This window comes from Poromitra crassiceps (assembly GCF_964638095.1).
Source record: "Poromitra crassiceps genome assembly, contig: HAP1_SCAFFOLD_129, whole genome shotgun sequence".
Lineage (NCBI taxonomy): Eukaryota > Metazoa > Chordata > Actinopteri > Beryciformes > Melamphaidae > Poromitra > Poromitra crassiceps.
Window position 1 is genome coordinate 194708 of NW_028152232.1, and position 16562 is coordinate 211269.

The window sequence follows — 16562 nt, forward strand, 5'->3', positions numbered from 1 at the left end:
GCCAGCCTTTTTTTTTTACTGTAGGTAGCTTTTGCCAGAGGGTTTTTTTGAGGATTCTGGCTCATTTTACAAGAGCCAAGGATAATTTTCTGCTTGGAGTTTGTCAACACAAAGTTCACAAAAGTACTAATAGAATGTGTGCTTTCTCTGTCTAAAAGAGTTAGTTTGTAGAGTTAGTAGTTATGTAGATATTAGCCGTTGAGTACAGCATGGTTTCAGCGTCTGAGACAAAAAGCTGAGATAATCGCAGTTTTGTGAAATTCAATATCAAACAGTCACTTTAACCATTTATTTTTGGCATCAGTGAGACATCAGACATAAACAATATAGTTCTGAACAGTAATTTCCTCCATAGCAGCACCCGCACCCCCTCAAATTACAACTCCTCCCTCCGTGGGCGTGTCTGGTGGATTTCAGCAGCGTTTGTCAGTCACAAGCCAGTCTCTCCTGCCTGTCTGAGCAGTGAGCAGCAGCCTCCCTCTCTGGCGGCCCCTCGTCGGCGAGCGTGGATGTGGCTTAATCCGTTCTTGGATTTTCGGTTGAGAGCTTTGACGAAGCCTTGTGTGACTCTAGGCTTTATGCTGCGCGCTTCAAAGTGTGCTTTCCACCCAGTCCACCTTTGGAACCCCCCACCGCCGTGCGCCCGTGTGAAAGGTTTTCGCCTACAGTATGAGAATGAGGCTCGTTCGCTTCTGGGTCCTCGGTTGAGCTCAGCTGGAATGCGTGCGTTTCTGGCCAAACAACACTCAATAGTCTGAGCACCGTCGCCACTCAGTGGGTCGGCGGAATGGATTGCACACGCCCGGCGGCTCTAACAGTATAATAGAAGATGCAAAAGGGCCAGATCAACGATCCACCGTCAAAAAAAAAAAAACGATTTTTTTGACGTATCAATACGTCGCTGGCAGTCAACGGTTGGATTCTGCTTGACGTATCAATACGTCGTTGGCAGTTAACGTGTTAACAAACAGATGCACCATGCCCATATCCTCCAATACAACTCACTCCGCCCCCCCGATTCCCTTCCCCCACACTTCTACTCCACTGACCACTGTAACTCCCTGATGTCATTTTTCAATTCAAAAATAGCCAATATCCACCAGCAACTGACCCCTCTCATGTCCGGTTGTCCATCTCCCCTAGCCCCCCCCCCCCCCCTCTCTGCACCTCTCTCCTGCTTCCATCTCCCCTCTTCTGCTGATTTATCAAAACTCATCCGGAAATACAAGCTATCCACCTGCCAACTTGACCCCCTGCCCTCCTCCCTGGTTATAGCCTCCCTCCCCTCTCTCCTGCCCCTGATAACTGCAATCATCCATTCCTCCCTCACCTCTGGTTCTGTCCCATCATCTCTCAAATCCGCTGCTGTAACACCGATTCTGAAGAAACCTGGTTCAAGCCTGTCTTTTCTCTCCGTCTTTTCTCTCCGTCTTATAGAACAGTCGGGTGGCTAAGCAGTTGACCGTCGGTGTTCGTCAGCTGGGGGACAAGAGGCCGAGCAGTTTCTGACAGATCCACTGACAGCTTTGCCATTATCAAGAGTCTCAACGCAGCGGGAAACCACCATGGTAATTACACAATATATTGTTAAATATCTACTGCAGGGGTTCCCAACCTGTTTTGGGAACAAAACTGTGACCCCACTTTGATGTGACAAAAATATAGGGACCCGAGACATTCAAATTCCGGTACAACATCGGTTATGGTAACATCATCAGTGATCATGTCACATGTAACAGTATGCAGACTTTTTCCTCATAATTTTGACTTTAATCTTATCATTTTTATTTTTTTCCGTCAAAATTCTGATTATTCTCTTTTTCTTTTTCTTTTTCAGAATTCTGACATTAAACTCAGAATCCTGATTTAAAGTGATCTCAGTATTGCAGCATTTATGAAATTGTTGTCTGTGGTGACACACGGTAGGCGGAGCTAACACAATAGACTGACTCTGCGGGTTACTGTAGGTTCACAGGGTGGGTGGAGCTAACACAATAGACTCACTCTGCGGGTTACTGTAGGTTCACAGGGTGGGCGGAGCTAACACAATAGACTCACTCTGCAGGTTACTGTAGGTTCACAGGGTGGGCGGAGCTAACACAATAGACTCACTCTGCAGGTTACTGTAGGTTCACAGGGTGGGCGGAGCTAACACAATAGACTCACTCTGTAGGTTCACAGGGTGGGCGGAGCTAACACAATAGACTCACTCTGTAGGTTACTGTAGGTTCACAGGGTGGGCGGAGCTAACACAATAGACTCACTCTGTAGGTTACTGTAGGTTCACAGGGTGGGCGGAGCTAACACAATAGACTCACTCTGTAGGTTACGGTAGGTTCACAGGGTGGGCGGAGCTAACACAATAGACTCACTCTGTAGGTTACTGTAGGTTCACAGGGTGGGCGGAGCTAACACAATAGACTCACTCTGTAGGTTACTGTAGGTTCACAGGGTGGGCAGAGCTAACACAATAGACTCACTCTGTAGGTTACTGTAGGTTCACAGGGTGGGCGGAGCTAACACAATAGACTCACTCTGTAGGTTACTGTAGGTTCACAGGGTGGGCGGAGCTAACACAATAGACTCACTCTGCGGGTTACTGTAGGTTCACAGGGTGGGCGGAGCTAACACAATAGACTCACTCTGCGGGTTACTGTAGGTTCACAGGGTGGGCGGAGCTAACACAATAGACTCACTCTGCTGGTTACTGTAGGTTCACAGGGTGGGCGGAGCTAACACAATAGACTCACTCTGTAGGTTACTGTAGGTTCACAGGGTGGGCGGAGCTAACACAATAGACTCACTCTGTAGGTTACGGTAGGTTCACAGGGTGGGCGGAGCTAACACAATAGACTCACTCTGTAGGTTACTGTAGGTTCACAGGGTGGGCAGAGCTAACACAAGATTCAAGATTATTTTTTTTTTATTGTCACTCCATGGTACAAATACCACGTGTGAAATTCTTGTGCAGTGGACTCCGTTTACGACATAGTACAAATAGGCAACAAGCAATAAGTAATAGGCAATAAGAAATAGGCATCAATAGCAATAAGACAGCAATAAGGCAAGAAATAGGCATCAATAAGCAATAAGACAAGTCGGTGGCTTATACGACAGTGGCATATTCATTGCACATAGGTGCACATGTCATGTGCTTACGTTAGACGTGTTCAGACATTCCAAATTCGACGTTTTATACATACATGTGCAAATAGCATGTACCTTATTAAACATACACTTAAATTTACAATTAAACGTTAGGCACCTTATTAAACATACACTTAAATTTACAATTAAACGTTAGGCATCCGTAATAGTAGCAGCTGCAGTACGGTACGGTACGACTACTGCACTATTTTGTGCATATTAAGGAGTCTCGTGGCCTGCGGGAAGAAACTGTTCCTCAAGCGATTTGTGCGTGTTTTTGGAACCCTGTATCTCCTCCCTGAGGGTAGCAGGGAGAACAGGCTGTTGTGGGGATGGTTTGTGTCTTTGATGATCTTCAGGGACCTCCTGAGGCACCGCTGTTTGTACAGTTCGTGCAGTTCTGGCAGTTCACATCCTGTTACGTGCTGGGCCGCGCGCCTCACCCTCCGTAGCGCTGTGCGGGCCATGGTGGTACAGTTCCCGTACCAGGCGGTGAAGCCGCCTGTCAGCAGGCTTTCAATGGTGCCTCTGTAGAAGTCCCCGAGGATTTCTTTCCTCAGCCCGAATTTCTTCAGGCGCCTGAGTCCGTGTAGTCGCTGTTGGGCCTTTTTGACAACAGTGGCGGTGTGGCCGGCCCAGGTCAGGTCCTGGTGGATGTTGACTCCCAGGTACTTGAAGCTGTCCACCCTTTCCACCACTGTGCCGTTGATGGTGATTGGGGGGTGTGTGCCCCCCCCTCTCCTGTAGTCTACAATGATCTCCTTGGTCTTGGAGACGTTCAGAGAGAGGTGGTTGTCCTGGCACCATTGTTCCAGTACCCCCACCTCCTCTCTGTAGGCCGTCTCGTCGCCCCCCGAGATCAGCCCCACGACCGCTGTGTCGTCTGCAAACTTCACAATTGTGTTTGAAGTTTGAGTCGCCACGCAGTCGTGGGTGTAGAGGTCGTACCAGAAGGGGCTGGAGACGCACCCCTGGGGCGCTCCTATGCTAATGGTCAGTGGGGAGGAGGTGAGGTTGCCCACCCTCACCACCTGGCGGCGGTCTGTCAGGAAATCCAGGATCCAGTCGCACATTGCCGTGTTTAGTCTCACTAAATAGACTCATAGACTAATAGACTCACTCTGTAGGTTACTGTAGGTTCACAGGGTGGGCGGAGCTAACACAATAGACTCACTCTGTAGGTTACTGTAGGTTCACAGGGTGGGCGGAGCTAACACAATAGACTCACTCTGCGGGTTACTGTAGGTTCACAGGGTGGGCGGAGCTAACACAATAGACTCACTCTGCGGGTTACTGTAGGTTCACAGGGTGGGCGGAGCTAACACAATAGACTCACTCTGCTGGTTACTGTAGGTTCACAGGGTGGGCGGAGCTAACACAATAGACTCACTCTGTAGGTTACTGTAGGTTCACAGGGTGGGCGGAGCTAACACAATAGACTCACTCTGTAGGTTACTGTAGGTTCACAGGGTGGGCGGAGCTAACACAATAGACTCACTCTGTAGGTTCACAGGGTGGGCGGAGCTAACACAATAGACTCACTCTGTAGGTTACGGTAGGTTCACAGGGTGGGCGGAGCTAACACAATAGACTCACTCTGTAGGTTACTGTAGGTTCACAGGGTGGGCGGAGCTAACACAATATACTCACTCTGTAGGTTCACAGGGTGGGCAGAGCTAACACAATAGACTCACTCTGTAGGTTACTGTAGGTTCACAGGGTGGGCGGAGCTAACACAATAGACTCACTCTGTAGGTTACGGTAGGTTCACAGGGTGGGCGGAGCTAACACAATATACTCACTCTGTAGGTTACTGTAGGTTCACAGGGTGGGCGGAGCTAACACAATAGACTCACTCTGTAGGTTACTGTAGGTTCCAGACAACTCTTGTGTGAAGTAGGATAACAAGCTGCATTTTTCAGGTCTCTGCTAGCATTACGGGCTATGGCTACTATGGCTGAACACATTATATACCGGTAATGCAACAGTTTGGATCTCACCTGCAATTACCACTAATCACCATAGGTGTCACCCAAGAGAACAACACTGACATCTTGGAGATTATCACTTTAAAGTGACAGCCAACCTCTAATATTATAAGATAAACTGTTCTTTCCTCATCATTATGTTTCAATGACGTTACAGTTGACATGTTTATGGTTATGGTATAGTTGTGACAGAGAGCTATGTGAGGCAGCCATATGAAGGCACCTTATTGTAAACTAATCTACCTCTTGTTGTTGTTGTTGCAGGAATTCACAGCATTACAGTGAGGAGAGTGTCAGTGAAGGCAGGAGGCTCCTAGCCTGGGTAAACCCATCCCCCACGTGACCTGCTCTCAGACCTGTTCTCAGTCACTATGGTCTGGAATCCCACCATTGTTAATCGATTTCCTGCGGTTGTTGGGCCCCCCCCATAGACCACTCCATTGCGCAACCATCATCCAACCAGTTTAGTGCACAGAGCACATGCGCAGTGCAGCAGATGGCGTCATCACTCTGCGACCTTTGTTGTTAGCGCTCGAGCTAACTCCACCTAGCTAACTCACTAGGCTACTGCTAGCAACCACAGGTTGCAGGTTGTGTAAGATAAACCTTCGTTCTAAAGGCAAGTTGGGCAGCTGCAAACCACTCGAGAAGGGGGTATTTCTACGCCTGGAGAGGGTTGGTGTGAAACTACACCAACAGGATTGCAAATCATGTCGGATTTGCCAGAGTCTGACTGAGGTATGTACTTATAACCTAATGTACTAGTGCTGCACGATTAATCTCCACTTCCCCCGTGCACTCCCGCAAATAAGTAATGTTATGCGCAGCCAGTTTATCAGATAATTTCGCCGTAAAATGTGTCCAGGTGATGAGAAGCCCCAGCTTGTACAAGCTGTCCTTTGTATGGTCGCTGCCCGTCCGCTCAGACCCGATTTCGATATAGCGTTTGGTGATCTTTTGATCAACAGACCTCATAACGGGGATATACTGTTACGTGTGTCTACCAACATCACTAAAAGATCATAAATGTAACGCTGTTTTAATCGATGGCTACGTTGCTAGCTACTAGCTAGCCGCAGACCAGCTATGAACCCGTTTGGATGATTGCTGCCCGTCCACTAAAACGCGATTTCGATATAGCTTGAGGTGATATTTTGATCAACAGACCTCATAACGGGGATCTATACTGTTACATGTGTCTACTGTACTGACGTCCTCTCTGTTTATTCTTTCAGGTATTAATTCTAAACCCTTCTCAGTCAGCTGCTGCCAACCTGATGAGGAAACAGGCGTGCTTGTTGGACACTGAATGCAAGAGCCTAGCCAGTCTGCAGACTTCATCCTCCGGTGCTGTTCGCCTCAGGACTTGAAGGCCTAACGTTGTACCATGGACTGTATACATTCTGTGCTAATAATGCTAGCATGCTAACATCCTTTTCACACACACACACTGAATATACCGAAATGCTAGATTTGATCATGGACTTAACGCTAATGTTAATCCAAAACGGCCGCAGTCATAACGGTAAGGTGTGTTTGACCTAATTGAAATATTAACGTTAATGCCCTCACATTTCAGCGTGGTTACAGATAAACCTATTTAACGCTAGCTAGCTACATTACTGGCTTGATATTATATTCCAGATGCAACCTAGCTAGATAAGCTCCACACGGCTGTATGAGTAGCTACAATCAAATGTATCAAGCCTTGATATCATATTCCAACGTGAATTCAGCTGAGGGGTTCGCTCCAGAACGAGACTGTTGCGTTCAATATTTGTACACGTTACTGTGCAGTAACTGTGCAACTGTGTACTGTGCAATTCTGTATATTATACATAATCCAGATGTAACCTAGCTATAGCTAGACGTTAAGAGGTTAGCGTGAATGCGACTGAGACCTGACATTACTGAAGTGAATACAAGTGACCTATATTTTTCAATCCTGTCTTTGAATAAAAGTTGTGTTATACTTGAAAACCATGTCTTTGCTCCCTTATGTGTTCACAATTACAACAAATCTGTATGGTTTATCTGTTGGCATTAAACCGTGGTATTTCCTTGGGTGATATTCCATATTTGTCATTAAACCTAGCTGTTCACATAAATTTGCAATGATGATCGACCACGTGAGATATCACAAGTAGCCTACTTTTATTAAAAAATAAAATGCAAAGAGAGGTTTCCTTCTCTAACTATTGGTGCGTTCACAAAATATTTACACGAGATTTTTTTTATAAATAATAATCAATAACGTGGATAATGATGACATCAGCAGCTGCTGGACGAGAGACAGAAGAAACTACGAACGAAGATTGGAGCAGAGGACATGACTACAGAGAAACTTAACCGACCAGCACTCTGCTTCAATCAATGAATGCTTATAAATAAACCATACACATGAGAATTACCGTTAACGTTACAGCATTTAATAACATAAATATGGTGATATCTGGTGGTCTGAAATTACTCTCTATCTACAGTAGGGTAACTGGCTCCTATTGTGTCTTATTATTGTAACGTTTGAATCAGCGTTTCATAACTATAATAGCCTAATGTTACTGTAGCCTGGATGACGTCAGCTAATGCTACCCAGCCTTCCAGCGTTTATCTTCCATAATGCATTAAATCATAATCACAATGCGAAGACATTAGCTGATCACCACAGAGCTGCACAGACAAGTTTATCAGATAATTTCGCCGTAAAATGTGTCCAGGTGATCAGCTCTGAAGCCCCGGCTTGTATGGTCCGCTAAAATCCGATTTCGATATAGGTGTTATTTTGATCAATATTGTATAGCTGGCTAGACAGAGGAGTTTATCTGGAATCAGTGTGACAAGATCCCTGCTGCTAGCTTGTCTGCCTTTCTGTGTCAGAGTATCTAGCTACATTATCTGCATTACATGCTACACCATGCAAATATATTTTGATATAATTCAAACAATTAGCCCACTGTACTACTGGACTGTGTATTGCTGTGAATAAGTTAGATTTGATTGTGTAAAGTGTTACATGTTATATTTTTAACTGAGCTTTGCAGAATTACCTCAACACAATTGTGTTGTGTATCAGCTTTAAATATCCAATATATACAGCATTAAACAAACGACCAGCAGCATTCAAATGTGCAAAAACGTTATATTTATTGAAATGTGGTGATCTCATGTCACATTACATAATGTTATGCCCAAATGGTCTACTGCCCAGAAGCGTCACTTTACATGTTTGGTAGGGAATTATTTTAATTATGTTAAACCAGCGTTTATCTTCCATAATGCATTAAATCATAATCACAATGCTATGAAGACATTAGCTGATCACCACAGAGCAGCACAGACAAGTTTATCAGATAATTTCGCCATAAAATGTGTCCAGGTGATCAGCTCTGAAGCCCTGGCTTGTATGGTCCGCTAAAATCCGATTTCGATAACGCTAGGTGTTATTTTGATCAACAGACCTCAACCTCAACAGCTGTTTTCACTTGAATTTCCTCACGTAGTTGCATAGCCATATAGCTAGCCAGCTAGTAGCTAGCTCGGGAGCTATGCTTTAGAGAGGCCAAATGCTAACGGCTAGGTAGTGCTAAGCCGCTGCAGCTGTTACACGTCATTGACAAAGACGCACTCTCTGATTGGCCGATCACGGCAGGACTGATGTTGGCAGTCACGCCGTCACTCATTGGCTGCGGGGTGGCTGCGGGTCTGCGCGAGTCTTTCAATCGCCGCAGAAATCGATTTGAATGGCCCGTTCGCTAGACGATAGTGACTGGGAACTGAGAGAGCAGGTCACGTGGTGGCTGGGTTTACCTAGGCTAGGAGGCTCCATCTCCATTCCTTGTCTCTATAATGCACAGTAGGCTACATAAACAATGTGAAGTACTTGTGTCAAGGGTTTTTCTTCAACGGCTGCAGTCCTGTGGTCAAAACTAACCTACCAAGTCCTTCAGGAAGATTTTCTATATCTGATAACACCGACCAAAGAATCTTCACTGTGACCATTAATGACCTGGTGCCACAGAACACTGGTTATTTCTGGTGTGCTGTGGAGAGGATTATATTGCCACATGTTAGAAACAAATTCAACCTGGATGTCTCGGCAGGTAAGATCACCTCGTTTGCCTTGCATGTACAGTGGGTGTATTTGTAGGAGCGTAATGGACTTTCCCTTTTGCACCGGTCTGTAGAAATGTAAGATGTTTTTCAGTTTTGCTTTTATTTATACTTTATACTCATGTTCTTCCTCTATGCCTTTGTTTGTAAGATAAGCCCATTCTCTATGTCAGTGGTTCCCAAACTGGGGTACGCGTACCCCTAGGGGTACGTGGAGGTACTACAGGGGGTACGCCAAAATAAATCTGACCCCCCCCCCCCCCTCTGGCAAAGTTAAACCCAGACATATGACCCGCCACACACTATACATTCTGATTAGACCCGCCCTACTCTGCCTCTGATTGGCTCTCAATCCTCGGTGAACTGTCTGTTCCCTGTATCTGTGTTGACTTTTTCACCAAAATAAATAAATCAATCAATCAAATCTACCAACGAATGTAACGAGTATTAGCCAATGAGAGGCGGAGGAATCCAGGGCCTCAAGTGGAGCGATGTTTAGCAGAGCAAACAGTAGCGTTAGCGGTGCTAGCCTCGCAGCTAGTAGTGTCAACACGGGCGCTTGCGCTGGTCAAAGTGATGGTGAATCCGAGCCCGAAGCCCAAGATGTCCCAGGAAAGTCCAGAGGAGACAGGGAAGTTAACGCTAAAAAGACGAGATGACGAGAACTACATTACTATGGGCTTCACTTGTATTAAACCAATACAAACAGGGCTGTACAAGTGGAGTTTAACCACAAGCCACTGCCAGACTTTTGGATTGCACTGTGCACAGAGTGTCCTGCCCTGGCACATCGTGCTGTTAAGACCATAATGCCCTTTGCAACAATATGTGTGAGAGTGGCTTTTCAGCCCTCACTGGCATGAAAACTAAGTTCAGGCACAAACTGTGCGTGGAAAATGATTTGAGACTGAAACTGTCTTCCATTCAACCCAAAATTGCAGAGTTATGTGCATCAAGTCAAGCACACCCCTCACATTAGTCTGTGGTGAAAAGTCTATTCATTTTAATTTTCTGTATTTTTTCCAGAGAAGTCATTTGTACTTAGCTGATGTGCATGTCACGTGTTATCAGGGATGCAAAGTAGTCACATTTAGGTGACAGTCACCTTTTTTAAATCCCAAAATAGGGCTCTTAAGATTTGAGTTGTTTGTTCCTGCCCTAGTGTGTGTGTGTGTGTGTGTGTGTGTGTGTGTGTGTGTGTGTGTGTGTGTGTGTGTCAGTGTGTGTCTGTCACCTTTAAAAAAAAAAAAGGCGAATTTGTTTGCATCCCTGTGTTATGAGAGGGCTTTTTACAAGGCTGAATGAAGAGAAAACCTTTTTCCATATTATTTTATAACTTTTCCGTAGAAGTCATTCATGCTGTGCTTGAGGTATTATGCATATCAGTTGTTATGAGAGGACCCTTTTTTTCCAGATTTTATTTGAGACTTTTCCAGAGAAGTTTGTGCTTTAGGTATTATGCATGTCTGTTATGAGGATTTTTTTTCATATTTTATGTATAACTTTTCCAGAGAAGTCATTCATATTGTGCTTGAGGAAATGTACATGTCATTTGTTAAGATGACTTTTTATGAGGCTGAATAAACAGCAAAATTGTTAAAAACACTGTCATGTCTTCATATTTAACATCATATGAGAGTTGCCCGTCTGTGGAGGTCTAGGGGGTACACGACAGGAGGTTGAATGCTCCAGGGGGTACATGACTTTAAAAAGTTTGGGAACCACTGCTCTATGTGGACGAACAGGAGATACTAGGATTTGAAGGAGGGAGCGTGACTGCCAGTTGCCGCCATACTGATTCCTCTGGAGAAATGGCGTGGTGTGGACTGGACGGTGTCTGTGTGGGGCAGTCTGGATATTTAAATGGAACTAATGTGACAATCAATGCGAGTGCCTCTGTCTTCAATGTGACTATGAGTGAACTGAAGATAGAGAGCAGTGGTTGGTATTTGTGTCGTAAAGGAGCCGTAGATATGCCGGTGCAAATCACTGTTGAACAAAACTCATCAACGACTACAATGAGCCCTACCACAACAAGTAAGAATCAAACCATTTCATATTGCCACATACGATTGCCTATATGATGCATCATTTAAAAAAATCAAGCCATTAAGCAAACACACACAAATGTAACATAAGTCAAATTCCAAAATAGTTCCAAATTCCAATAATCATGACGTATAGAATCCATCCTTGTCATTTACTTTGGAAATGCCAGACATGCCAGAAAACCTCTAATAAATGCACTCTAGAGCTTAGAGACATTCAGAAAGCTGACAAGTTTTTAAGCATAACTCTGCATAATGTTAGTATCATTCATCCCAATCTTTGTTATTTACAGATTGAGTTGAGAATGCCGGACGAGAGAAGCTGAATACAGCCGGTGCGCCCAACAACCACTCGACTTTTCAAAACCACTAGTTTGTTTTCTAAATACTCCCCGTCTCCCTCTGATCTCTTCTTTGCGGACTAAAATTATATTTTCCAATTAAAGCTGTGAAGAAAAACTACGGTTGAGCTCTTGACCCTGGAGTCAATTAAGCAGATGAATTTATGATTGTGCGGTTTTCTTTTCACAAAAATGCTAGCCACTTGATAATCTCACTAGTGAAATATTGAATAACAATGCTTAAGCCCAGTGGTAAGGCAGACATGGGCAAAATACAGCCGCAGGGCAAGAACCGGCCTGTGGACCATCTCATTGCAGCCCACAACGTCAAAGGGGAAAAAAAGTGAATGATTAAAATAAGTCTGTAGTACTATTTATCTATTACATTTTGAAGTCAGTCTGCCTTGGGTCCATATTTATAACATAATACAATGCTTCATCAGTGACCTATGCAGAGGTGCACATCGGCAAAATGTAGGTTAGTGATACTGCTTTTAAGTGAATTGTTTTATGTAAGTAAATATTTTCATTCTAACACAGTAGGGGGGGGGGGGGTGTGGCCCACTCTTGGTGTAAGGGTAAAGATGCACCTCGAGACCTGATGCACTCCTGCTGGTCTAGGATCAGATTCTACTAGAACTCCTGCATCTCCCAAACTTCCGCTTTCCACTGTCTATTGATTGAAAAGGAATACTTAAGTGCTTGACTGTCTCTTCAAAATTTGCTCAGTGGTTTCCTCATCTTACTAAAGAAAACGTGAAGAAACTCAAATCATCTTAATTTCTTTATTTCCTCATTTCATTACAAAAAGATCTCCTTTGGAAGAATTGCCGATAACTTATTTAAACTTTTTTTCTTGGGGAAATCAACTCTTCTTAACAGAGAGGAGAACACCTCTCATCCTCCATATGTGATGCACTGAACAGGCAAACACACGGGCATGGTTAGTAATGATGAATGTGTCAGTGCTACTGTTGATGGTTTAGCCTCAGTGCAAACACGCACGGCTAAACGTCATTACAGGATGAGAGCGGGTGTTGAGCAACAGGAAAGAGGAATGTACAAAAAACACAAATCAACTCAAATTCCATCAAGAAAAAGCACAAATAATGATCCTAGCTCACTGATAAAACATTAGCATGTCGGACAGTCAGAAAACAAACATCACAGGAAAATGAAGTGCAACAATCGTTCGCTTTACAGCCCTCAGTAGGAGTATCTGTCAGTGAGCGTTTTCTTTTGAGTGGCAAAAAAGGACAAACTGCATTTTTAAATTGTCAATTGGATTCATGACATACCATGCCATGTTCAACAGTCTGATGTGATCCCCAATGACTCCTTGGAAACAAAAAAGAAAAAAATGTAAGACCTTCCTCCGTGTCTTCTTTAATTTTCTTGTCCTCATTTGCTTGCAATTCTGTAAGAGAGAGAGAGAATATACTTTGAGTTACTTCAACAGGAGAGAATAAGACATTTTATTTTCTATCACCATCGCACATACTTAACATCTGATGACAAGGGCTGACTCATGCATTACTGTGTACAGCCTTCCACAACAAAGACGTCACTTGCCAAGAACACAGAGATTCTCATGGTGAATGTTAGCCTGGTAACCAGCCCAAATGAATCCTTCATTAGGGTCTGGATGCTTTGCTATCCGCCACGTATTTTTCAGCCCAAACTGATTGGTATCTGTGTCAATCATCGAACTACTTCGACAATTCTGCGCCAAAGAACTTAAATGGATAAGACCTGAAGCGAATACTTTGTTCCAACGATTATTCCACTGCAGCCCAATGACAGCAGTGTTGTGTGTCTGTTCTCACTTTGTTAAACTCTTTTCTGGTCCAGAGCTGGAAGACCGGAAACAGCCGCCATGACAGTCTGCCCGCATTGATAACATTTTTACTTTAGAGCCACAATATTGTTATAAATATCAACAAATAGCCAACATATATCAAAGCTGGTGGGCTTTATGGTAAGAGCGTCACTCGAACTGGTTGACAGTTATATTAAACTGGTCATTCAGTGGCGTTTTACTGCCACATAACTAACATGCTAACAGCTAGCTAGCCTAGCTAGCAGCACTCGGCAATGCGTTATCGCATTATTATCCGTAATGTTAGATTAATTATTTACATGTAATAAGGTCCCACTGCCTACGTCGACCAGCCAATCAGGTGTCCCAGACAGTATGTGTCCTGAATAAACGCAGTGGATGGGCGTAGGTCCAGGCCCAGATGAAGAGTGTGACAACTGCGATTCATATGGGTCTGGAGGATACCAGGCTAGGTGAATGTCTAAGCACTGGACAATGCACATCTTGGCTCATGAACACAAAACATAATTAAACAGTATGGTACAACCAAAACCATGGGCACTAAGCCTACAATGGAGGGATTAATAATGTGCTGGCACGGCCGTGATGGTAATGGTCATGGTGGGATGAGTGAGAGGCAAACCAGGGGAGGTCAAAGGTCAAATACACGTGAACACTCGGCACTAGAATGAGTGAGCGCCACACAGCCATGCACGCTGCCGGCCATATGGAGATGCACTGGGATGCAGTCCATGAGGATGCCCTTACTTCAGCCTTGAAGCCCGACCATTTGTTACAAATGAGGCCTTTATCGTAGGCTCCTATACTTTGCCAACCTACTACTTTGCTCTGCGGCAATCCTGAAAGAGGAGTAAAGAGACATTTACAGCAGGGTGTTGAGAGAGGGGTTAAAAAGAGGCACCAACTACAAGAAGAATGGAAACTAGCTGGGACATGAAAATGACATTTCTGACCATCATTAATTGCAATCTACTAAAAAATATGGTTAAATGGGCTATGGCAAAAATGACAGGAGTCATTGGTTAATCTGGGGTAAAGGTGAGCAATTACAGGCTGACATCTTCAGCCAGCGATACAGGGCGCACAATTGTCACTCTAGCCTTTTGAGGGCTCTGCATATTGTTGATGGCTTGAAGAAATTGCCCACTCAGATCATAACCTGGGTAACATTGCCTGGGAAGCACTTCTCTGCTGGTCCCAGTAGGCCTGCGCCCTCTACAGATGAAGGCTACACTCCACTAGCAGAGAGCCTGGCGTTGCCGTCGGCCTCTGGGGAACCTACTGAGGAGCTAGCGGTGCAGAATAGGCCCTTTAAGAACTACAGCGAGGCCTCAGGGGGACCAGGGGCCTTCTCCATCTGGAAGTGGCCACCAGCCTTTCTTCCTGGTATCAAGGGCTCTCTAGAAACCATGTGTTGGCCTGTGTGGCCATGCGCCATCAGGAGGCGTACCTCTTGACTGCTTTCTGGGCCAGCATACGGTTCCCGGCGAGGAAAGTTAGACTGCCGATGGTGGCCAGGTACTTCAGAGTCTGGAACATGTTGAGGTGAGTCCAGTAAACATACATCAGGCCCAGCATGGCTGAAACAAAACACCAAAGCGGGATTGAGCATGAACATGTAAACAAGAACAGCTGCTGAGCAGAGATTGAGCCATAGAATAACAATCAGATCAGATAAAAAATATGAATGTGGTGAATAGTGAGACAATCATTTAGAATTGTGCCACGAGGTACACGTTTGTCAATTTAAAAGATAACTTTGCAAGTCATGTCATGTCAGGAAAGTCACCATTTGTCATAAAACTTTTGCACTACAAGTTATAAATCAGAAAGACTACACAAAACAGTCATAAGTAACGTCATAACTTTCTCTCATGCCAGGCCATGCTGTTGTTACGTAAATAGTATGTGAGACGAGAGATGTAGTTGATTGAGCGGTTTCATCTGAAGCTCAGATCCAGGGTTCCACGTCACAGTGAGTGGAACAGGAGAATAACCATCACTCACAGACAGATCCAGGGTTCCACGTCACAGTGAGTGGAACAGGAGAATAACCATCACTCACAGACAGATCCTACTGTGCTATGCTCGTCTCTATTACATCACCTTGTGAGATACTCACTTGGTCACTATAGTTAGTTTAGTGATCTCAACAATGTATTCACGAGTTTCCTGATGAGACCGTGGGCGCTTCCATGACACCCTCCCTCCCTGTTTCCAGCTGCTGTTGCCTGTTTCCGCCCAGGACCGTTCATAGCGAAAGAGACTGAAAATAATCATAATAATTGTTGTGACTTTGTACCTACCTATGTCTTGTAATGGAGCCCCCCTGCATAATAATTTCACACGTGCATAATTGTACAAAACGGAGTGACAATATCTTGAATCTTGAAAGAGAGAGACCGCGAAAGCACCGTTCAATGACCAAATAATAAGAGTTCCGGTTTGGACGTTTAGCCTTCAAAACAAAAGCGGACGCTATGCAACCACATACCGTACTATGTTTAGCAATTTCGGCTAAAATAAGCCCGTACAGTACGAGTGAATTGACATTCACCTCGTTTTTGTAAAATATCGCCGCTATGCAACCACACAACGTTACTATTTTTAGCCATTTCGGATAAATAAGCCAAACGTTCCCACTCTTTGACAGTGGCGTGCACATCCTTGCTAGTGAAAAAAATGTAAACAGGAAGTCGACAACCGGCAACGGCTGAGAATCATGGGAAACGTAGTTTCCTCCTGGTCTATTGTCCGGGAAGCGATATTTGTTTCCAATGATGGCGAAGGCGTGATCCGCCCCTCTCTGCCTCTGATTGGCTGACTGCATTCGGCCAAGCGGATGTGATTGGATGAACGTTTGACGCTGGGCCAATCAGAGGCAGAGAGGGGCGGGTCATGCCTTCGCTATCATGGGGAAAAAATATCGTGTTCTTCTTCTTCTTCTTGTTTGGTTTTACGGCGGTTGGCATCCAAGATGTTGCATTACCGCCTCCTTCTGGACTAATCCATCCAATGTTTCCCTACTCCATTACAGTCTTGTTAATTATTAGTCCAGTTTCTCTCAAAAACGGACCAGTATAGTTTC

The 16562-nt window shown here is 44.7% G+C and overlaps 1 protein-coding gene and 1 long non-coding RNA gene across 2 annotated transcripts in view; one reads left to right on the forward strand and one right to left on the reverse strand.

Annotated features, from left to right (window-relative positions):
* LOC310800857 (HORMA domain-containing protein 1-like) overlaps window positions 1–1509 on the forward strand; it is a gene marked incomplete at both ends in the record, with an annotated part of 35175 nt that extends 33666 nt beyond the window's left edge. Inside the window, one exon of the mRNA XM_083664754.1 lies at window positions 1438–1509. Coding sequence (XP_083520880.1) covers window positions 1438–1509 — 72 coding nt within the window. The remainder of the gene's footprint in view (window positions 1–1437) is intronic.
* Window positions 1510–12451: 10942 nt separating this feature from the next.
* LOC310800871 lies at window positions 12452–15691 on the reverse strand. Its single transcript, XR_014553915.1, has 3 exons — window positions 15597–15691; window positions 14925–15054; window positions 12452–13051 (listed from the first exon to the last, which is right to left on the reverse strand). It is a non-coding gene; the product is annotated as an uncharacterized lncRNA (long non-coding RNA).
* Window positions 15692–16562: the final 871 nt, after the last annotated feature.